This window comes from Rhinopithecus roxellana, chromosome 11, assembly GCF_007565055.1.
Source record: "Rhinopithecus roxellana isolate Shanxi Qingling chromosome 11, ASM756505v1, whole genome shotgun sequence".
Taxonomy (NCBI): domain Eukaryota; kingdom Metazoa; phylum Chordata; class Mammalia; order Primates; family Cercopithecidae; genus Rhinopithecus; species Rhinopithecus roxellana.
The window spans coordinates 37,393,179-37,417,836 of NC_044559.1; the positions used below are offsets into that span (position 1 = coordinate 37,393,179).

Consider the following 24,658-nt stretch of genomic DNA (forward strand, 5'->3'; position numbering starts at 1 on the left):
TATAAAAGATAGCTTGTGTTTGCAATTGTCCTTCTCTGCATGCTTCCATTCTGTAAAAGTTGGGTATCATTCTTTTTTTTTACTGCCTTGTCCATTTCAGTCCAAGCTCACTGTGTTTATGTAAATACGGTTCTCTTAAAAACTTGGTGGGTCTCACATGAATCCTACTGAGGCTCATTTCATTAGGGAAAAGCCACAACTACAAATCTCTTTGAGATAAGCCCTTTTATACTTTGGCCTTCTGCTAAAACTACTGAGACAATATTCTTAAACTTCTTGGCCCTATATGGCTCTATAGTTTGACTGAATGGCCCTATCGTTTGACTGAATGGTTCTCTGAGGCATCAACTTGGATTTTTCTGAGGTCTTAGGAAAGGGTTTTTGATTTACATGCTAGATTTAGTCTTTATGATTTCTTAAGAATATTGGATTTTTTTCTTTACCCTCAAGACATTTCTTAGTCGTGAGAATGAAGGCAGGGAAGGCATCTTGTAGAAAGGCTACCAAAGTTGTTTATTTTAATTCCAGAACAACCATTAAGGAAATAATCCAAAAACAAATAGCTAAAAGGACAATATAGAAATTAAAAAGACAGCCTAAAATATACATTTAATCTGAAAGACAGTGGGAAAGGGAAAGAGAGGAACAAAAACACAGAGAACAGACAGAAAACTAATAATAAAATGATACAGTTGAATCCATTTACAATCATGCATCACTTTAATAATGGGGATATGTTCTGAGAAATGCATTCTTAGTCACTATCATCGTGTTAACATCATAGATTGTACTTATACAAACCTGGATGGGACGACCTATTACACACCTGGGCTATATGGTATAGCATATTGCTCCTAGGCTATAAGCCTGTACACAATATTACTTATACTGAAGACTGTAGGCAGTTGGAACACAATGGCAAGTATTTGTCTACCTAAACATATATAAGTCTAGAAAAGGTACAGCAAAAATGCAGTATAAATGATTTTTAAAATCTCTGTAGGGCACCTTTATAGGGTATTTACCATGAATGGAGCTTGTAGAACTGGAAGTTGCTGTGGGCGAGCCAGTGAGTGAATGGTGTGTGAATGTGGAGGCCTAGAACATTACTGTACACTACTGTAAACTTTATAAACACTGTGTATTTAGGCTACACTAAATTTGTAGAAAGAATTTTTCTTCGAAAGTAAATTAACTTCAGCTTACTGTAACTTTTTTACTTTACAAACCTTTTATTATTTTTGACTCTTCTAATAACAGTTTAAAACACATATTGTATGAATATACAAAAGAAAATTTCTTTATATCCTATTCTATAACTTTCTTCTATCTTAGAAATTATTTTTTTACTTAAAATTAAAAAAAAAAAAACCCTGAAACACAAACATGCACATTAAGCCTACACAGAGTCAGGATCATCAATATCGCTGTCTTCCACCTCTACATCTTGTCCCACTGGAAGGTCTTCAGGGACATGGAGCTATTATCTCCTATGAGAACAATGCCTTTGTATATGGAAATACAAATGACTTAACAAAAGTCAAAACAATTTTTAAAAGAATAAAATTTAAGGATTTGTATTCTGTGATTTCAAAATAGACTAAAATTCTATAGTAATCAAGATAACGTGGCACTGCCTTAAAAACAGGCATATAAATAGCTGGAACAGAAGAGAGTCCAGAAATAGAAATGCATGTTGTCAGCTGGTTTTCAACAAAGATAGAAAGGCAGTTCAGTGGGAAAAGGAAAGTCTTTTCAATAAGTGGTGCTAGAAGAATTGGACATCCATTGCAAAACAATGATCCTTAACTCTTCACACCATATTATAAATTAACTCAAAATAGGCATACACCTAAACACAAAAGCTAAAATTATGAATTTCCTAGAAGAAAACATAGGAGAAAATCTTTTCCATCTTGGAATAGGCAATGATTTCTTAGATGGGACACAAGAATCATGAGCCGTAAAAAGAAAAACAGACACTTAAGAAAATTAGAAGACCAACAACAGTCTTGGAGAGAATATTTGCACTAATATATCTTCCAATGTACTGTTACCCAGAACATAATGAACTCTAACAACTTAAAAAACAAGAAGGGCAACAAGCCAATTATAAAAGGGAAAAAAGTTGAACTTCACAATAGAGTACTAATGACCAATGAACATGTGTAAAGATAATATCTTTAGTCATTTGGAAAATACAAATTAAAATGGCAGTGATATATCACTGTATATCCACTTAATTAAAGTTAAAAAGACTGACCATACCAAATGTTGATGAGAATGTGGAGCATCTGATACTCATATGGTAGTGATGGGAATGTAAAATGAATGGTACAATCACTTTAGAAAATTGTTTTGCAGTTTCTTAACAAGCTAAATGTACATTTACCAAACAACCCAGCCACTCCACAATGAGATACTCCAGAGAAATGAAATCTATATCCTAACGTTTTGGCAGTTTTATTCACAGTAGTCAAAACCTGAACATAACTTAAATGTCCATTAAGAAGTGAATGGTTTGGGAGGCTGAGGCGGGCAGATCACAAGGTCAGGAGTTCAAGACCAGCCTCGCCAACATAGTGAAACCCCGTGTCTATTAAAACTAAAAAAAATTAGCCAGGCGTGATGGCAGGTACCTGTAATCCCAGCTACTCGGGAGGCTGAGGCAGGAGAATGGCATGAACCTGGGAGGCGGAGGTTGCAGTGAGCCAAGATCGTGCCATTGCACTCCAGCCTGGGCGACAGAGTCAGACTCCATCTCAAAAAAGAAAAAAAAAAACAACCCAGAAGTGAATGGTTAGACAAAATTGACATATCTGTGGAACGAAATACTTGGCAGTAAAAATGACTAATTCTACTGGCACACTACATGGACCCATTTCAAAATAATATGGTGATTAAAAGAAGCTAGACACATGCAAACTAATCTACAGTAATAGCAAGTGGAACAATGGTTGCCTGGGTCAAAATGGATGAACTGTGAAGGGTCACAAAGAATCTTTTGGGGTTGATAGAAATGTACAGTTTCTTGCTTGTGGGCATTTCATAGGTGTCAGTGACTGTCAAAAGTCATGAAATTGTATGCTCTAAATGAATATACTTTATGTAAGTTATTTCTCTATAAAATTAAGAAAAAAAAGTCCCTGATATCACAAATACTATAGGACCCCTCTAGTTTGGTTCCCTTTTTCCAGAAATATGGATTTATTTTAAAAGATTTGTTTTCAGAGTACCTGATATTGTTGGATTTTATTCTTTCAGAAAGTCTGTTTCTAGGTATTTCATAACATTTTCATATAAAACTTTAATCTCCTTAATAGCAGGGACTTTTATTTTGATTAATGTGCTGGCCCCAACAATATGAATGAGATAATAATAAATTGATGACTGCTTCAAAAGGAGAAGCACAAGATGATATGAGAACACATATAAGTAGACTTAAAACTGGCTAGGAAGTTAAGGAAGATTTCCCTGAACAAGTTGCCTTCAGACTGAGGTCTGAAGAATGATACTGATTGGCCAAGTGAGAGATTTGAGTATAGACGTCAATTAGATAGTTGTAATTTAAGTCAAGAACTCAGAGAGAGTTCTGGGCTAGAGCTATTACATTTTGGGACTCACCTAGAGAGAATTTATTGAAAGAAAATGGACAGTACACTGCAGAACCTCAGGATTTTCAAAAACGTGAGTGAAGAGTCTAAGAAAGCTTCATGAAAGATGGGCGGGAGCTGACGTTACCTAGGGAGTGAGTATTTGAAGGCATGATCAACCCATGTTGATTGCTGCTGAGCTGTCAACTAGAATAAGGACTAAGAAGCAGCAATCGGAGGTTACTGGTGGCCTTCAGGAAAAGGAGCAGATTGAGATAATAAGCAGGGCAAAAGCCAAATTATAAGGAGTTGAGCAGAAGGAAGAGCAGAAATGGGATATCTATTAATAAAATTCATTATATTAATAGATTACCATTGGAAAAGCATGTGATTGTTTTAAAAAAGGCGATGTTGGGGGAAGGAGGGAAAAATGGTGGAGGAGAGATGAAGGGAGAGGAAGAAGGAGAGAGAGAGAGCTTCAAACTGGCATCATGATTAACAGTGAAACTCTAGAAGTATTTCCATAACAGTAATAAGGGAGGGTATCCAATATCATCACTATTATATAACAGTGTTCTAAAAGTATCAGCCTATAAAATTAGATACACAGTAAATATTGGAAAACAAAGACAAAATTGTCATTAGTTGAAGCTGATACAACTTGATTTCACTGGGTTTTGTATGTGTAGTTGTATCCTCCACCATTCTTCCCTCCCTCCCACTACATCTCCTCTTTGAGACGTTCATATTTCCAACTGTCATCTATTAATGTAATGAATTTTATTTATATATATCCTGTCACTAACCTTACTTAGCTGTGCACTCTTAGTCTTCTAATGTATTACTAAATTTTATTTGATAATATCTTGTTTAAGATTTTTGCATCAGTATATGTGAGATTAATCTTTGTGTGTATATAATGTTGATTTCACAAAAAGCATACTGATGCTTTCTTCTTTCTCTGCTTGGAAAAATGCACATACCATAATTACCTATTCCTTCAAAGTTCAAAAAAATTAACCTATGAAACTGTTGTGGCAACTCTTCTTGGTGGTGGTGGTGGTGGTGGTGGTGGAGAAATAAGTTGTTCAAATTTTAAGTAGATATTAGAGCTGTTGACTTCCCAGAGCAGTTTAGCTTCCATTTGTCTTCTTACCTGTCAGTGTTTGCTCTTCCATTCCCACTTCTAATTTGTGCCACATCTGTTATTTTCTGACACTTGACTTTTCTCCTCTTTCTTCCTTCATTCTGACCTTGCCCACTGAGCTTTTAGCGCACAACTATGATTGTTAGTCAGCCAGTTTCATTGGTTTTGAATAATCTCCCTTTTTGTAACTTCATAGCTATTTTTATATTAATACTATTTTTGGCTACTCAGTGGTTTTTCCCACTGCCAGATGTTATCTTTGATTTACTATTTTTTAACTACAGGATTAGTGCCTGTTCTCACTCCTTGAGGTTGCCAAAATGTGAACATCCATTTTTTATAAAGATATTATTAATACTGTACTATTGTATTAAGCCTGTTAGGTTATGTTCTGTTTAAATATGGCAAACCAAGCTTTTCAACCTGTTTTGCCATCCCTGCAGCATCTAGTGCCTCTCCACCTTCCAGCCTCACCCAGCAGCTTCTTTGTGCTAAAGGCATGGTGCCCTCTTTTGTGTTACTAGATTGTACCCTGCTTCCTCCTGCCTCAGGACCATTGACTGTGTCTATTTGGAATACTTTTTTAATCCTTTATCTAGTTTATGGGTTCCCAACCCCTGGGCCAGTACTGGTCCATGGCCTGTTAGAAAGCAAGCCACATAGCAGGAGGTGAGTGGTGGGTGAGTGAGCAAAGCTTCATCTGTATTTACAGCAACTCCCCATCACCCACATTACCACCTGAGCTCTGCCTCCTGTCAGATCAGCAGTGGCATTAGATTCTTGAGTGTAAACCCTCTCGTGAACTGTGCATGTGAGGAATGTAGGTTGCATGCTCTTTATGATAATCTAATGGCTGATGCTTTGCCACTGTCTCCCATCACCCCTAGATGGGACGGTCTAGTTGCAGTGAAACAAGCTCAGGGATCCCACTGGTTCTACATTATGGTGAGTTGTGTGATTATTTCATTATAGATTATAATATAATAAAAATAGAAATAAAGTGCACAATAAATGTAATGCAATTGAATCATCCTGAAGCCACCCCCTCCCCTTCCCCCAGTCCATGGAAAAATTGTCTTCCACAAAAACTCCCTGGTGCCAAAAAAGGTTGGAGACTGGTGATGTAGTTAACTTCGTCATTCTTCTGATCTCATCTCAAATATTACATCCTCAGGAAATCCTTCCGTGATACTCCACCCTCCCAATTCCATATTAGGTCAGCTCCTCTGGTTATATTCTCTCATTGCCCTCTGTGCTTTTTCTTCAAAGCATTGTAATTACACACTTGTATGATTATTTGATTCCTGTCTGTTTCTTCCACTAAAGTATAAACTTTCACAGAGAGAGGAACTACATTTGCTTACAAATGTATTTCTGAAATGTGCTTAGTTTATTCACTCATTCGCTAATACTTGTGCACTTCTTGTGTATCAGGCATTTTTATAGGACCTGGTGTTACTGTAGTGACCAAGAAAAGAAGAAAAAAATCCCTGCCATCATCCAGTATGAGAGATGGAAGAAAGAGAGGGAGGGAGAGGAGAAAAATAAGGGAGGGAAGAGGGATAGATAGATAAGGGGTGGGGTGCAGTGGGATGTGTGGTACAGTTTTACATAGATGTCCAGGGAAAGCCTCATTGATAAGGCAAGTTTTGAATAAGACCTGAAAGAGGTAATGGAATAAACCAAGTGAATACCTGGGGAAAGAGCATTTCACCAAGAAGGAATAGCTGATGCAAATCACCTGAAGGGAGATTGTGCGTAATCGTTTTTGAGGAAAGGCAGAGCCTAAGACATTTAGAGTAAAAAGAGAGGTCCTGAGATCAGAGAGGTGACAGGACTCCAGATATTTTAAAACCTTGTGGGTCATTCTAAAGACTTTAACCGAAGTGAGATCAGAAGCCATTGGAGGACTCAAGCAAAGGAGCGAAGGGTCTCACATTTGAATAGGAATACTTTGACTGCTGTTGAGAACACACTTAAGGGAGGTAAAAGCAGAAACAGAAACCTAGAAAATGGTGGCCGTAATCCAGATGAGAGATGATGAGCAGCTGGGTCAGGGATGCAGCATAGAAGTGGTAAGTGGTATTCAGGTTCTAAATATGTTTTGAAGGTAGCAAGCAGGATTTCAAGATGCACTTGATGTGGAACATGAGAGAAAGAAGTGTTAAGGTTGACTTTAAGGTTTTTGACTTGAGAAACTAGAAAGGTGGAATAATTGATATTCAATATATCTGTTTGTAAAATGACTGAATATTTATTTTAAACATCTGATAATTCATAGATAAAAGTTCATCACTTTTGGCTTCAAAATAATGGTGGTCATAATGTTTTTCTCAAAATGTTCCTCTTAATCATGTCTCCCAGTTGTTGAATTCATTTTTCTTAGATGTGAGATAAGCAATATATGACACTTTTTCCTTGCTTGGCAATATCCTTTAATGATTGGCAACGTACATATGAGAAAAACAACTTACATGTTAAAAGATGTAAATTAATTTTGATTGTCTTAGTTGGTTTAATATTCATAACCATAAAAGCTAGCTGTTGATTGGAACATTGTGGGTTTTAGGCCGTGGAAGAAATTAAAACGTGATTACCACATCAATTATACCTAAATAAAGCTGTAAATAAAAATAACAATAAAATAATAGTGAGACAATAAACAAGTGGGAAAAAAGTTATCAGCACAAACACAGTGTTTATTCTTTTCTGTTCTATAAGCCTCATAAGAAATTGGCATATTTGTTTTATTTTTTTCTTTAAAGGGTTAATCTTTAGACTTACCTTTTCCATGTAGCCTAAAGTGTCAGGGTTAAGAAAAATATATTTCAGGGCCGGGCACGGTGGCTCAAGCCTGTAATCCCAACACTTTGGGAGGCCGAGACGCGCGGATCACGAGGTCAGGAGATCAAGACCATCCTGGCTAATACGGTGAAACCCTGTCTCTACTAAAAAATACAGGCCGGGCGCGGTGGCTCAAGCCTGTAATCCCAGCACTTTGGGAGGCCGAGACGGGTGGATCACGAGGTCAGGAGATCGAGACCATCCTGGCTAACACGGTGAAACCCCGTCTCTACTAAAAAAATACAAAAAATTAGCCGGGCGAGATGGCGGGCGCCTGTAGTCCCAGCTACTAGGGAGGCTGAGGCGAGAGAATGGCGTAAACCCAGGAGGCGGAGCTTGCAGTGAGCTGAGATCCGGCCACTGCACTCCAGCCTGGGCTACAGAGCGAGACTCCGTCTCAAAAAAAAAAAAAAAAAAAAAAAAAAAAAAATACAAAAAACTAGCCGGGCGACGAGGCGGACGCCTGTAGTCCCAGCTACTCAGGAGGCTGAGGCAGGAGAATGGCGGGAACCCGGGAGGCGGAGCTTGCAGTGAGCTGAGAGCCGGCCACTGCACTCCAGCCTGGGTGGCAGAGCAAGACTCCGTCTCAAAAAAAAAAAAAAAAAGAAAAGAAAAATATATTTCAGAAATATTTAAATTCAGTATTTCTCCATTATTCTTGCCTAAGTTTTAGAAAGATATTTTTGTTGTAGAATGTCTGATAAATCGATTAATAATGAATAAAATATTGTATCTTTTTTAATCTGTTGAATATTGTGTTATGGTATTCTGGATTCCCTCTATTAAATATTAGTGTGTAGTTATATTTATATTTTAAACTTTTGTTTATTAAGGGAGCAGAAGCATAAACGTGAATGTATTTTCTTTTCATTGAATTGTCCACTTTCAGTTACCTACATTAGTGGACAACAACATTGTGAATAATCAAAAATATTTAAAGTCAATTATATGATTTATTTTAGTGTTGTTCAACATGCTTTCTTGAGCATCTACTGTATATACTACATCAGGCACTGGACAGAAATTGGGATTTAAAGTTGAATGAGGCATAGTTCCTGTTTTCAGGGGAGCTTGTGATCTAATGTGGAAGAGAGACAAGTAAAAGGATAATTTAAATATTATGTGGATAACTTTTACTTATCGTTGTGAGGAATAATTTTATGGAATTTTCCCTTCTGTTACAACTGAAAGACTGAAGAAAATAATATGAAAAACTACTTTTAGATATTGAGGACAAGAGAGTACAGGAGCATGATCCCTGAGAGAAGGGAAACAAATGAGGTAAGCCCGAATTGTCCAAGCCTTCTCACTGGATACAGTTTTTGGATAGTAGCACTGGGAGGAGGAACTTAAGCAATGCAAAGTGATCTCAGTTGCGGAAACAAAGACTGGAATTTAGGGAGGCCAAGTTAGCTAGAATTTTCAGGACAATGTACTTGAGAGAACAGATCTACACAGAGAAAAAGCTCCGGAAATCTGGATTGAGATCCTCTTGAGTCTTTGGATATACTTGAACCTGCGTATACAGATGGGAAACTCCACTGAGCTGAATAAAGAAAAACTACTGGGGAGCAATAAGGTGGACAATTCTAAGAACTCGTATGGGAATGGAAGACATTCATGTTCCATCTTGTCATAATAGAAATATTTCATTAAACAGAAGAGCTCTGCCTTAATAGCAAGATTAAATTAAATTAAATTAAATATTCTTCTAGACCTACCCTAAAAAACTCTTATAAACAAGATTTGCACATGATCCATAAGTAGCTTACCTGCCTGCTAAAACAAACATCAACATCCTTTATGGGAAGATAACAAAACTCATTTAACAAAATAGTAAACACAATGTCTGGTATACAGTCAGAAATTACTAGACATGTAACGAAGCCGCAAATTATAACTCAGAGCAAGGAGGAAATTTGTTCAGTAGTAACATACCTAGAAATGATATAGATGATGCAATTAGAAGGAAAAATAATTAAAACTTCTAGAATATTCTAAACGTACTCAAGGACATGAGCATAATGAGGAACTAAATGGAAGATATAAAAATAACCAGAGACACAGAAGAAACATTTGACAAAATTCAACAACTTTCATAATAAAACCACTCAATAAACTAGGGATAGAAGGAACTTTCGTCAACCTGATAGACGGCATCTATAGAAAAACCCACAGCTAATGTTGTTCTTAATGACAATGGAATGAATGTTTTGCCTCTAAGATCAAGAACAAGACTACTCTTACAACTTCTAATCAACATTATAGTGGGGGTTTTAGGCAGAACAATTAGGAATAAAAAAAGAAAAAAAAATCCATGTTGTAAAGGAAGAGGTAAAACTATGTCTATTCAAAGATAACATGATCTTGTATATAGAAACCATAAGGAATCTACTGGAAAACTATTAGAGCTAATAAACAAGGCCAGGCACGGTGGCTCATGCCTGTAATCCCAGCACTTTGGGAGACCAAGGTGGGTGGATCCCTAGGTCAGGAGATCGAGACCATCCTGGCTAACATGGTGAAATCCCATCTCTACTAAAAATACAAAAAATTAGCCAGGCGTGGTGGCGGGCACCTGTAGTCCCAGCTACTCAGGAGGCTGAGGCAGGAGAATGGCATGAACCTGGGAGGTGGAGCTTGCAGTGAGCCAAGATCACGCCACTGCACTCCAGCCTGGGCAACAGAGTGAGACTCTGTCTCCCAAAAAAAAAGAATAGATGTGTACATCCACCTCTAGCATACACAAAAATTAACTCAAAATGGATCAGACACTTAAATGTAAGAGCTAAAAATGAAAAACTCTTACAAGAAAATACAGGTGTAACTTTTCATGAGCTTGGATTAGGGAATGGTTTATTTTAGATATGCACAAGCAATAAAGTGTAGATAAATTGGACTTCATCAAAGTTAAAAACTCTTGTGTTTCAGAGGATACTATCAAGGAAGTAAAAAGATGACCACAAAATGGGAGAAAATATTTGCAAATCAGATGTAAGGGACTTGTATCCAGAACATATTAAAAACTCTTACAACTTAATAAAAAGATAACCCAATTTAAAAATGGACAAAGGAATTAAATAGACATTTCCCAAAAAAGCTATACAAAGCCCCTTCCAGTAGGGGCTTGTCTTCCAGGACAATACGTGGAGGAGAAAGACAGTGGCATTGATAATCCTGACCTTGTGTAGGCCTAGCCTAATTATATGGGTTTGAGTCTTATTTACAACAAAGTTTAAAAAGAAAAAAATATTTTTATACAACTGTACGACATATTTTTTTGAGCAACATGAAAAGTTGCTCACATTATTAGTTATGAGGGAAAGGCAAATCAAGACCGCAGTGAGATCCCACTAGTGTGGCTATAATAAAGGTGGACAGTAATAGTGTTGGCAAGAATATGGAGAAATTGGAGAAATGTAAAATGATGCAACTGCTTTGGAAACAGTTTGGCCATTTCTCAAAGCATTAAACCTAGAGTTACTATCTGATTCAGTGATTCCACTTCTAGGTATTTAAGACAATTGCAAACATGTCTACACAAGACCTTGTACAGTCATGCACCACATAACAGCATTTCAATCAATAAAAGACCATGTATGACAGTGGTGCAATAAGATTATAATGGAGCTGAAAAAATTCCTATTGCCTAGTGACGTTATGGCACAACATATTACATGTTTTTGCAATTGTAGTGTAAACAAACCTATTGTGCTGCCAGTCATATAAAAGTATAGCACATACAATTATGAACAGTACATAATATTTGATAAAGGTAATAAATGACTATATTATTGGTTTATGTATTATTATACTTTTTATAATTATTAGAGTATATTTCTCCTACTTATTAAAAAAAAGTTAACTGTAAAACAGCCTCAGGCAGGTCCTGTAAGAATTATTCTAGAAGGCATTATCATAGAAGATGACAGCTCCGGGCCAGGCTTGGTGGCTCACGACTAATCCCAGCACTTTGGGAGGCCAAGGCAGGCAGATTGCCTGAGTTCAGGAGTTCGAGATGAGCCTGGGCAACATGGTGAAATCCCGTTTCTACTAAAATACAAAAAATTAGCCAGGCATGGTGGCATGCACCTGTACTCCCAGCTACTTGGGAGGCCAACACAGGAGAATTGCTTGAACCCAGGAGGCGGAGGTTGCAGTGAGCCGAGATCATGCCACTGCACTCCAGCCTGGGTGACAGAGCGAGACTCCGTGTCAAAAAAATAATAATAATAATAAAAGAAAATGACAGCTCCATCCATGTTATTGCCCCCGAGGACCTTCCAGTAGGGGCTTGTCTTCCAGGACAAGATGATGTGGAGGTGAAAGATAGTGGTATTGATGATCCTGACCTTGTGTTGGCCTAAGCTAATTGTGTGTATTTGTGTCTTAGTTTTTTACAAAACAAAAGTTTCAGAAGTAAGAAATACAATATTTTACACCTGTACTGTTTATTTGTTTTAAGCTAAGTGTTATTACAAGTCAAAATGTTTTTAAAAAGTTTATTTAAAAAGTTAAAGAAAGGTGAAAGTTAATTTATTATTGAAAAAAGAAAAATATTTTTAAAGTAGTGTAGCCTAAGCATAGTGTGGGTAAAGTCTAGAGCAGTGTACAGTAATGTCGTGGGCCTGTGCATTCACTCACCACTCACTTATTGACTCACTCAAAGCAACTTCCAGTACTACAAGCTCCATTCATGGTAAGTATCTTACACAGGAGTACCACTTTTTATCTTTTATACTGTATTTGTGCTGTACCTTTTCTAGGCTTAGATATGTTTAGATACACAAATGCTTATTACTGTGTTCCAGTTGCCTCTAGTGTTCAGTACAGTAACATGCTGTATAGGTTTGTAACCTAGGAGAAATAGGCTATACAGTATAGCCTATGTGTGTAGTAGGCTATCCCATCTAAGTGTGTGTGAGTACACTTGATGTTGTTCTCACAACAATATAATCACCTAAGGACTTACTTCTCAGAACATGTCCCTGTTGTCAGACAACACATGGCTGTACGTGAATGTTCATAGCATTACTCATCGTAGCGAAAAAGTGGAAACAACCCAAATGTCAATCACCTGAGGAATCCAAAAACAAAATATGGGCATATCTATGCAGTGGAATTATATTCAGGCATCAAATAAATGAAACACTGACACATGCTACAAAAGAAAGGATAGTCCTTGCAATCATTATGCTAAGTGATAGAAGCCAGACGCAAAAGACCACATATTGTATGATTCCATTGTTGTGAAATGTCCAGAATAGGCAAATCTGTATAGACAGAAAATAGATTGGTGGTTGCCTAGGGCTGGCAGAGCTAGGGGAAATTTGGAGTGACAGGTATGGGGTTTCTTTGGTGGGGGGAGTGAAATGTTCCAAAATTGTATAATGGCAATTGGATGCACATATCTGTGAAAATACTAATTCCCAATGAATTGTACACTTTAAAAGGATGAATTATGTGGTATGTGAATTATATCAATAAAAATTGTTTGTAAAAGGAACCAAAGGGGCTCTAAAAGTTAGAAAATACAATATCTGGGCCAGGTGCGGTGGCTCACACCTGTAATCCCAGCACTTTGGGAGGCCAAGGCAGGCAGAACACGAGGTCAAGAGTTCGAGACCAGCCTGGCCAACATGGTGAAACCACATCCCTACTAAAAAATACAAAAATTAGCCAGAGGTGGTGGAAGGGGGGAGGAGGAGGAGAAGGGGGGAGGGAGGGGGAAGGGAGGGGAGGGAAGGCAGTGAGGGAGGGAGGGAGGGAGGGAGGGAGGGAGGAAGGAAGGAAGGAAGGAAGGAAGGAAGGAAGGAAGGAAGGAAGGAAGGAAGGAAATCAGTCTGATATGAAAAATTTCCTGAAAGAGATTAAGGGCAGATCAGAGGCTGCAGAAGAAGAGACCAGTGAATTTACAGATAACTTAAAAAATTGAAGCACAGAGGGAAACAAAAGACTTCAAAAAACTACAAAGCTCCTCAGAGACATGTGGAACAATATAAAAGAATCTAATAGATGTGTAAGTGGAGTTCCAGAAATTATGGCAGAAGACAAATAATATTTGAAAATTTAGGAGATATGAGTCTTAAAGGATGAATTGGGATTTGTCATGAGAATAAAGGGAGCAAGGGCATTTTAGGTAGAAGAAACAATATTAGCAATATTGTGAAAGCTTGTAGCCATATTGTGAGTACTATGCAATGTCATTTTAAATGTGTTTTAGTTATGAAGGATAATTTTCTTATTTGGAACTTTATTTCACTAAGTAATATTACGTATTTTGAATTCTCTTTTGGTAGACTAACCATCTACTAACTTATCTTTTTGTATCCAGCTGGTGATTAATAAGTTCTGGTCAGTTTCTTAAAAAGAGTTACTAGTTGGCCAGCTGGAAGCTAGTTGGGGCTTAAAATTAACCATATGCTGCTTAGATTTTTACTACATGAGAAAATGTTAATAATTGCTGACATGTAAGGCAAAGCCTAAATGCTTAAAATAGATTTTTTGCATTTGTTTATTTTTCTATTTCTTTTTAGAGTTTTTAGGATTGATTTTTTTCTATTTCTGTGAAGAATACCATTGGAATTTTCATGAGGATTGCATCGACTCTGTATATTACTTTGGGTAGTATGGATATTTTAACAATGTTAATTCTTCCAATCCATAGACATGAATATCTTTTCACCTATTTGTGTTGTCTTCACTTTCTTTCATCTATGTTTTATAGATTTTAGTGTACAGGTCTTTTACTTTCTTGGTTAAATTTATTTCTAAGTATTTTATTTTTGATGCTTTTGTATTTGTTTCTAGAAATGAAGTCAATGGAACATGATAGTAGCCAGCTAAATGAACTTCAAAAACAAAAGAGTGAATTGATACAAGAATTATTTACTCTCCAAAGAAAACTTAAAGGTATTACCTTCATGAGTTAGCTTATTTTGCTGATGAATATAGTTATATACACATGGTAAGGGCATATTATTATTTTAAAATATATTAACCTGTTGTGATATAGTGCTATTGTTGGTACTAAAAAAGAAATAGATAAAACAGTCATCAGTGTGAGATCTGGTATTTTCAATGTCGCAAATCTTTTTTTTTTTTTTTTTTTTTTTCTTGAGACGGAGTCTCACTCTGTTGCCCAGGCTGGAGTGCAGTGGCCGGATCTCAGCTCATTGCAAGCTCCGCCTCCCGGGTTTACGCCATTCTCCTGCCTCAGCCTCCCCAGTAGCTGGGATTACAGGCACCTGCCGCTTCGCCCGGCTAGTTTTTTGTATTTTTTTTAGTAGAGACGGGGTTTCACCGTGTTAGCCAGGATGGTCTCGATCTCCTGACCTCGTGATCCGCCCATCTCGGCCTCCCAAAGTGCTGGGATTACAGGCTTGCCGGCCACAAATCTTTTAAAGATCTTTTTTGTGCATGTAATTGCTACATTAAAGTAGAAAATAAAAATCATTAATATATAAATTTTATATGAACGCACCAAAAATTCGAGTATTTTTCTTATGAGTGAATAAAGGTAATCTTTATGTTTAATTTTCAAAAGATTGCAACTATTTTTTAATTTGTTTAGTTTTTGAAGATGAAAAGAATGAATCCATTTGTACTACCAAACATCTAGAGGCAGAAAAAATAAAAATCAATGAAAAGCCTCAAAATGATGCAGAATGCTTAAGGTAAGAGTTTCCTATTATATTTTGGCATAAATCAGGTAATTTTTCAAGTTAAATAGATTTCGGTATAAAGCTAAGTGCGTCAATTATTAATTTAAAGTTCCAGATGAAGACATTATTTTCTTCTCTGTGTATTCTGATGCGTGCTAATAAGGAAACACTTCAGGGGCTAGAAAGTGCTACACATAAGTTCATGATGCATTGGGTTGATGATTGATAATAGTGAAATTAAGTTTATCTTTTCTTGAGACTCAGTATTTTTCACATCCCAAGAGATAAGACAACTCTCCTTTCTGTTATTCCTAACTTTTGGCGGCAAATGATTGAAATTACTTTTCATCTTTCTAGATTCCAGCAGTGTGAGGAAATCAGACTGCTATTTTACTTGACATTTGTTTCTCTGGTTTTGTTCTTAAAAAGTGAAAATGTGTTTTCTGTATGAATTGTTTAGATGATTTTTGTGCATTTGGATAATAAATGTATGATATTTGAAATGACATAGTCATAAACAAGGAGAAAAGACCTCAAGTTTTAAAATTTGACTCTCATTAATTAACAGTTTAGTGTTACATTTGCTGGCTTAATTTTAAAGAAGTTCCTGTACTTTCTAGGTTTCATATAAGAAAAGAAACCTCATTACTGGATCTATGAAGAAGCAAAAGAAGGCTTCTTTCATAAATTGTATAGTAAATATGTCCTCTAGAGCTGAACAAATGCTTCATATTAGCAGTGTATTACCTTAGGCAGTAATTTTAGTAGATTGTGAGAAAATATTTGCAATTTAATTTTATATTAAGTTTTATAAGCATAAAATATCAATCTCTTGGGTGATATGTGTGATGCAAAATGGGTTTCGATAATGACAATCTGCTCATTGATTTTTTTGCACTTTAAAAAATGGTGATGCCTACTGGTATCATTAAAATTAGTAGTGTGAGGGCTTCCAATCTGAACTCCAGTTTTGTGGGTTTATCACACAGTCATAAAAAATGTGCTCTGGGTTAAAATTAAACACACAAAGTCTGTTAGAGAATGCTTTTTCCTTCACAAATGACGACTTAGGAAATTTGGATAGAAAGAAGTATCAGTGCATGTATTTAGTCCATTAATTGCATTTTAGCAGTTATTAAATTAAATGCCAATATTTATCAATTCCTACTTTTCATTTATTGATATGTATACTTAGTTTCCCAATTAGCATGTTTCATAAGTTTTCCCAAGTGTGAAGAGTGAAGTCAAAGTACTGAGTATAAATATTTTAGGAAAGAGGACTATCAGTCTTACAATTAATGCAATAACAAGAAACTAATGATGTCAAAAAACAATAAGACATTCAGCTTCATCATGAAGGCCAAAATTAAGTTGACTTTGTTATTGAATTTTGGGATAGAATAGTCTTTTTCATCTCTGTGTTCAAATGTATATGGAATTCCATAATAGTTGCATTTCTCTTAATTTCTCAGGTTTGACTTCTAATGGAATAGATGTTATTTTTATAGCAGGATTTCTCAAACTTGGCCTTGTTGACATTTTAGACCAGATTATTCTTTGTTGTCGGGGGCTGTTCTATGTATTGTGAGATGTTTAGTAGCAACCCTGTCCTCTACCCGCTAGATGCAGTAGCACTCTGCATTCACCAGTTGTGGCAACCAAAAAAGTCTCCAGACATTGCAAAATGTCCGCTGGGGGAGGGGGTGGCAAAGTCCCCCCAAGCTGAGAACCAGTTTTATTTTAAGGTTATTATGACTTCTATGTTCCTTAACTTTAACCAGTAAGACAGCAATTACAGAGGAAATCTGTAATATTAGTTCATCTCTACAAGCTTATTGTTTCTAGTTTTAGTAATTAGACAACTTTAATACATGTTTTATTTTGTGTATATTGAAATTCTTTTATAATGATTATGGTTCATATTTTAAAGCTTAATATGCCATGTTCAGGTTATTTGTTGGACTCTATCTTGATGTTATCCATTAGTGTAGAGAACCAGTGTTTCACAGTTTAGTGATCTCTGCTTTAGGTAACCTCTGCATTCACAATGGTTTAATGGTTCACATTCAGAATGATTTAATAGTCTCTGCTTTAGATAATCTGTCTTTATTTATAAGTATCAAGATGTTTATTTAAAAATTCTGTTTTGAAGAGTAAATGTGTAACTAACACACATTTAAGCAGCTAACTTAACAGAATATTGCTATGATTAACACTTAAGCCATAGATTAGGTGAATTCATCAGAGACCTCCCAAAGAGGTGTGACTGATTAATTATGACTGATGTGTTTTTTTTCATATAGTGTAGGGAGAACAGAAATAATACAGATCAGAGTCTTAAGAGGCAGTAAGCATAGTGGTTAAAGCCTTTTGAATCCCAGCTCTCCCTCCTCTTCTGGTTCATCTTTCTTTCAGTCTTTGCATCTTGCACAGTCCAGGGCACATAGTGTTCAATAAATATTTGTTCTGGTAATTGAGTCTACATATAATTGAATTTTCACTACGAAAAGATGAAAGTTCTTCTTCATATATTGTCAGTGTTACTTGCAAAGAGTTGGTGTATTCTAACCACTGGGATAGTGCCACTTTGAAAGGGATTATTTTCACTCCTGTGTTTTTCTTCAATGTGGAAAAAGCTTTACAAGTTTAATCATGCTGACCTCCCCTTAGTCCCTCATTCTCTTATCCTAATATGGAGAGGAGTGACACAGTCTGATCGGTGAATTTGGAAAAGCAAACTGGGAAATGTGGAGCCCAGCCCCTTTCTTTTCCCTGTCTCTTTGGAACATGGCCTGCCTCAGAGCGTGTTTTCCCACTCTGCTTCTCCATCTCTTAAGTTTTATCGTTGCTGGACTCCACAAGAGAAAGCCTGTGGAGTCCACTGCTACCTTTAATGGAGTGAGTTAAGTTAGTCTAATACTGGGGTTTGATATTAGCAAACCCTTTCCTACATATTTAAGCCACATTTTCCAGTGTCTGCTGTATCAGTAATAAATGTGGAATTTTTGCATGCTTTCTGCCTTTCTTATTTTTTGATTGGGCAGATTTCAGGCAGGAAAGAAGAGTGTTATATATTGGGCCTCAGTAAAGCCCCAAACCTATTTTTCTTATTATTATTATTTGAGACAAAGTCTTGCTCTGTATCCTAGAGCAAGGGATTACAGGCATGCACCACCACGCCTGACTAATTTTTGTATTTTTAGTAAAGACAGAGTTTCACCATGTTGGCCAGACTGGTCTCGAACTCTTGACCTCAAGTGGTACACCTGCCTCGGCTTCCCAAAGTGTTAAGATTATAGGCGTGAGCCACCGCGCCTGGCCACAAACCTATTATTTTTTATTATTACCCAACACCAGTGTTACCAAAATGCACGGTTCTTGATCATTATTTTTTTTTTATTTACCCCAAATTATAGCATAACAGACAACTTTAAACATTTCAGGAATTTTCTTTCACCACAAAACTTCTTTCTTGTATATCTTGTATTACTGATATTTGTGTTTGTTTAATGCATTAGGAAGCTTGTTTTGGGAATAAATCTGCATAGGCAACAGCATGAGATTTTCTTTCTGAGCACTTAAAGATAGTGTGGTTTTGTTTTAGCACCACAAGACAGGGCAACAACAACAAAAAGAAAAGAAAAAAAAGATAGTATGGTTTGGGAAGAGCATATTTGCAGTGTAAACTGCACAAAAGTTAATATGCACCTGCTACAAGAGACTCTAAATGCATTAATGTCATGTGGTAAAGCAGTGCAGTGACCTCTTCAGTGAAAAAGTCATCTAGTTAAGTTGGTCATAGAGGTCACACTGTTGGTCCTTAGACTTGTAAGAAGGCATAAACTCAGTATGGTATTAACGTGTTTTCAAACTCTTTCAAGGATACACAGATAAATATGTATGTTTACACATGTATATATGTTTTATTTTACTATATATATATATTTAAATTTTGAGAATAGCCTATGTTGATTGAATAAAAATTTAAACACTCCAAAGATGTGAAGTGTCAAAATCTCCGTTTTCATACCCTTGCTCTGACACCCCTAAGTGTGACCACTGTTAAAAGTTTGATGTGTATACTGTCAGAATTTATTTCTGTTTGTGTGACATGTACATAGGTATGTCTGTGTGTATTTAGCAAAAATGGGATTATGGTTACTGGTCTGCAGTTAGTTTGATTATTTATCAAAATGTAAACGTTTTCATTTTAGTTTGTACTAATCTTCATTCTTTTTAATGCCATTATATGGAGACGCCATGTTTATGTAACCAGTCTCTCATTAATAGATGTACAAGATAGTTTATAAATATTCATAATTAGGCACACTTTTATAAATGTATCCTTAAATACTTGCAAGAGTCTTTCTGTAACATTATTTAGAATAAGCAGCATTTAGTAGAGTAATATGAATTGTTATCCAGTCTCCATTTGTAAAATAGTCTACATCATCTTTGCTCTTTGTTTTCATCAACAAAAAAGCTCAAAGTAGACAAGAGTAACAAGATCTCAGTTCTACAGTGTCTTCAAAATATTAGTCAAATAGTTGTGTATCTGTGCCCTACCTATATCATCTCCATCTTTTTTAACATTTATAAAATATGAGAATCCCCATTTAATTCCAGGATTGTTTTTTAGCTCTATATTTTGCTGAATATTTCTGTTGACTCTGCATCTTTTCTGGTAAAACTTCATCATTTATTCACTAACAGAAGTGTCTCTACAGCATTGATTATGTAGCCTTCAAGCTAATAGAGATCCCCTGTTTTGTGAATCCTTGGCACATACTGTAGTTATTAAGCTTCAAAGCAAATACAGAGGAAATTTTTACGGTAGACTCAATTGATTATTTTAAAAGTTATATTCTGATATAAATGTAACTTTTCCCCTAAATTGTGAAATAATTTTATGATACAAGCCATACAAAATGTTACAGTGATTATTTTCTAAATTCATTGATATCTTTAATATCATACAGATTTCTTTTTTCATATTCCTGTGTTTGCCTTTATAAATCAACCCCTTTTGGTGTGGGTTTGGGAAGATGACAGAAAATATGTGGTAAAAAAGAGATACCTACCCCAACCAACCCAGGATTCGGAGGAAGGGAGATGCTGGCAGGACCGCTCCCTCTTCTAGCCGTTTTTCCGCAGATTCCTCTGGTCTAGCGTTACACACCTATGAAGGCTCTTACCTATCGGCTGGTGGCCTGGACTGAAGGAAAGCAGAATTAGAAAACTGATAATTCTACTATCACACATTCAACTTTCATACCCACTTTCAGAATAAATTATATATGAAATTGGATTACTGATAGTACTTTAAAAAGAGTAATTTTGTGTTTAAATGCCACTAAAATAATTTATATGAATTAATATAGAGATAGAGAAATAATATGTAAAAAGTCAATCCATAGAAAAACCAGTGGAAAGTAGAAAGAACTACTTATTAAACCTCTAGTGTGATTAAGAAAACCAAAAAGGACAAGATTAATAAATTTAACATACAAGGTTTAGAATTCCGGCTGGACACAGTGACTCACACCTGTAATCCCAGCACTTTGGGAGGCCGAGGCAGGCGGATCATGAGGTCAGGAGATCAAAACCATCCCAGCTAACACAGTGAAACTCCGTCTCTACTAAAAATACAAAAAATTAGCTGGGTGTGGTGGCGGGCACCTGTAGTCCCAGGTACTCGGGAGGCTGAGGCAGGAGAATGGCGAGAACCCAGGAGGCAGAGCTCCCAGTGAGCCAAGAAAGTGCCACTGCACTCCCGCCTGGGCAACAAAGCGAGACTCTGTCTCAAAAGAAAAAAAAAAAAAAAAATTAGCTGAGGGCAGACACCTGTAATCCCAGCTACTCAGGAGGCTGAGGCAGGAGAATCTCTTGAACCCAGGAGGCGGAGGTTGCAATGAGGAGAGATCACGCCATTGCACTCCAGCCTGGGCGACAGGAGCAAGACTCGGTCTCAATAATAATAATAATAATAATAATAATAATAATAATAATAAAAGATGTAAAGTTTCATGTGTCAATAAAAGTCATCAAGATTAAATGGTAAACTGGAATAAAATTATAGTCATTATGATAAAGGATAACAGCTTATTTAAAAAATCAACTGATAAAAATCCATTAGAAAACATTAAAGTAATGGTTCTTTATCCGTGCATTTATCAAACATGCATTAAACACCTACTTTGTACCGTATAATATGCTAGTTGCTGGGGATACCAAAATGAGTAAGACAATGTAATTGAGCTATGCTATCAATGAAATGCAAATTAAAACCACTAAATATTATTTATTCTGTCAGTTTTTGAAAGACCAAATGATCATAATCAAAACTGGCAAGTGTGTGCTACAGAGATGACTTATACATGGCTGGTAGCAGTATACATGCTTAGATGTATTTGGAATGAAATTTAATACATACAAATTATTATAAGCATCTTAAAATGTTTATGCCATTTGACCCAATAATTCCTTTTATGAGCTCTATTCTAGGAAGACAATGCTAAGTACAGCAGAAGCTTTATGCTCACAAAGGTGTTCATAGTGATGTTATTTATGGTAAAAAAAAAAAAAAAAAATAGGAACAACTGAAATGCCCTACTATAAGAAATGATTATTGTTAATTAATGGTGTAACCACTGGGATTACTACATATTTATCTTAAATAGTATTAATTGGTATGCAATTAATGGTTAACTGGGGGAAATCTATAGAACAGCATTGAGCACACACACAAATACACACACACAAAACCAAAACTAGGAAGCAACATTGTATAATCACTTCTATGAAAACTAGAGACTGCAATGAAATATACATACATTTTAACAGTATTGCATTTGAGCACTAGGACTTTGGGTGAAATCTGTCCTTTCTACTTTAAATAGTAGTGTGTACAATTCTGTAGCTAAAATGAGTATGTTGTTAGTTAAGGGTTTCCTATGTCTCTGAGAGATAACTGAAAAAAATTTATAATGATGCAGGAAATTATAAAAATACATGGAACATAAGTTTTTCTAAACTAATTAGCAATGTTGGCCTATCATGGTCATTATTTCATGAGTCGGAGAAAGGTGACAATAACCAGTGCAAAGTGCCCTTAGTTCGGTAAGTGAGGGAAGTCCTTCTTGACTCCTGTAGGCAATCAGTCTATGCACTGAAGCATGAGATCTACTTACCATTATATTGCTTTGGCTAGCTGCAAATGTATTAATATTCATGCTATTATCATCTGGCCTCTTTTGAAGCTAGCAACAGCAATCTTTTCTTTAAGTGCAGATCTAAATTCTACAGCTTGATTATAAGCTAAATAGGGAAATACTTCCTATAATTTGCTCTGAATGCCCTCCTTAATTTCAGCAGTCTCTCATTCTTATTTTTAGTTAACTAAGTGGGTGAGTGGTCACCACGTAATTCTGATAGGCATGAGAAGTCACACAGAACCTGTAGTCAATTTGAACTGAAGAGGTGGATGAGCACGTGTTGATGGAATGGTGGGAATATCTCTACCATTTTATTTGAAAAATAAATTTATTAAAATGAAGGCTTATGTACATTTCAATAGCAGCATCCATAGTATATTGTAACTCTCCATTTAACTTTCCACTTTTTAAAAATATTTATTACAAGGGTTTTTATACATGTGTAAATATCTGATGCTTAAAATTAGTCACTTGTTATCTTTCCTTTTTAAGCATTCCTTTAGGTTTCTCATTTACTATTAAATTCCTAAAAGTTCAGACAGATGACACAATGAACTTCAATATACATATGTGCTGCATAGTGATATTTCAGTCAGCAGCATATCACATATCTAACAGTGGTCCCATAAGATTATAAGACTGCACTTTTTATTCCACCTTTTCTATGTTTAGATACACACATACTTGCCATTGTGTTCCAGTTGCCTACAGTATTCAGTACAGTAACCTGCAGTACAGGTTTGTAACCTATGAGCATAGGATATACCCTATAGCCTAGGTGTCTGGTGTGCTATCCGATCTAGGTTTGTGTAAGTTCACTCTATGATGTTTATACAATGACAAAATCACCCAACTATGCATTTCTCACAATATATTCCTGTTGTTTAGCGATTATGACTGAATAGGGTATTTCACCATCCACCCTTATTATAAATATTATGTTTTTATTCCCCAGTGGTCCTCAAAATAATATATGTAAACTATATGTAATTTCTAAAGTATACAAATATAATGAGCACCTGTGAACTAAATATGAGCTAAATATGAGCTAAAAATGATTGTCCATGAAATAAACTAGAATATTACCAATAACTTGCATTAGCTGTGGCTTCTCCTTTATCCCATACTCCCTTCATTACCCCAGATATCATTGATGTCCTATATTGTATTTCATTTTCTTGTGCGTGTCGTTCTATAATGTGATTCATTATATAATTTGAATTATTGTGTATATATAATTTTCTTTATTGTATTATATAACTAACTTTAGTTTACAGTATGCATTTATCATCTGTATATACATGCACAATCTGTTGGTTATTTTTATTTGTTTTTGAGTTGTGTAAAAATTATAGTATGTGGGACTTGTATTTTATTCAATGTTTTTTCTAAGATTTACCCACGTTGGTGAGTGTAGATGTGTGCTCTGGGCACACATCTAGTCTCTTTTTAATGGACATTTGGTTTGTTTCCAGATTTTTGCTGTCACCAGCAGTGCTGCTGTGTACATGCTGGTGCGCATATGCAAGAGTTGTTCCAGGATAGATGCCTGTTGGAATTGCTGAGTGTAGGGCATGTGAATGTTGAACTTCACGAGATGACGAAAGACTATTTTCCAGTGTGATTAAGCCAGTTTATATTTTCATTAGCACATTATGAAATTTCCTGTTGATCTCCACCCTTGTCAGTGCTTTTTAAAGACTTTTTAGTTTTTGCCAATCTTGTGGACATAAGATGGTATTTCATGGTCTCTAATGGCCTTGCACTGACTACATATGTGATCGAGCATCTTTTGTGTTTGCTTATGACCCATGCATTTTTTTTTTCTGGAAAGTGACTCTTATTTTTCTACTAGATTGTTTGAGTAATTTGTCTTTTTCCTATTAATTTCCAGAAGTTTTAAATATTTGGTCTTTCAATAGTTGTGAATCTTGCCTGTTAACGAATTAAAAATATCTTCTCCAAGTTTATGGGGTTTTGTTGTTTGCTTTAGGCTGTTCTAGTTGAAGAGTTCCTACTTTCGCTGTGGTTGAAATTTTTAATCATTTTTTATAGTTAGCATTTTTGTTTCTTGGTTAACAATATTCTATTGTGTATTTCAGAATAGTCACAAGAGAGGATTTCGAATGTTCTCATACATTGATAAAGTAATGATAAATGTATGAGGTGATGGATATGCAAAATACCCTGATTTGA

The 24,658-nt window shown here is 35.9% G+C and overlaps 1 protein-coding gene across 1 annotated transcript in view; it reads left to right on the plus strand.

Moving 5' to 3' along the window:
- Positions 1–24,658, plus strand: part of CCDC172 (coiled-coil domain containing 172) — a 59,444-nt gene that overhangs the window by 20,156 nt on the left and 14,630 nt on the right. Inside the window, exons 6-7 of the mRNA XM_010388904.2 lie at positions 14,395–14,496; positions 15,158–15,260. Coding sequence (XP_010387206.1) covers positions 14,395–14,496; positions 15,158–15,260 — 205 coding nt within the window. The remainder of the gene's footprint in view (positions 1–14,394; positions 14,497–15,157; positions 15,261–24,658) is intronic.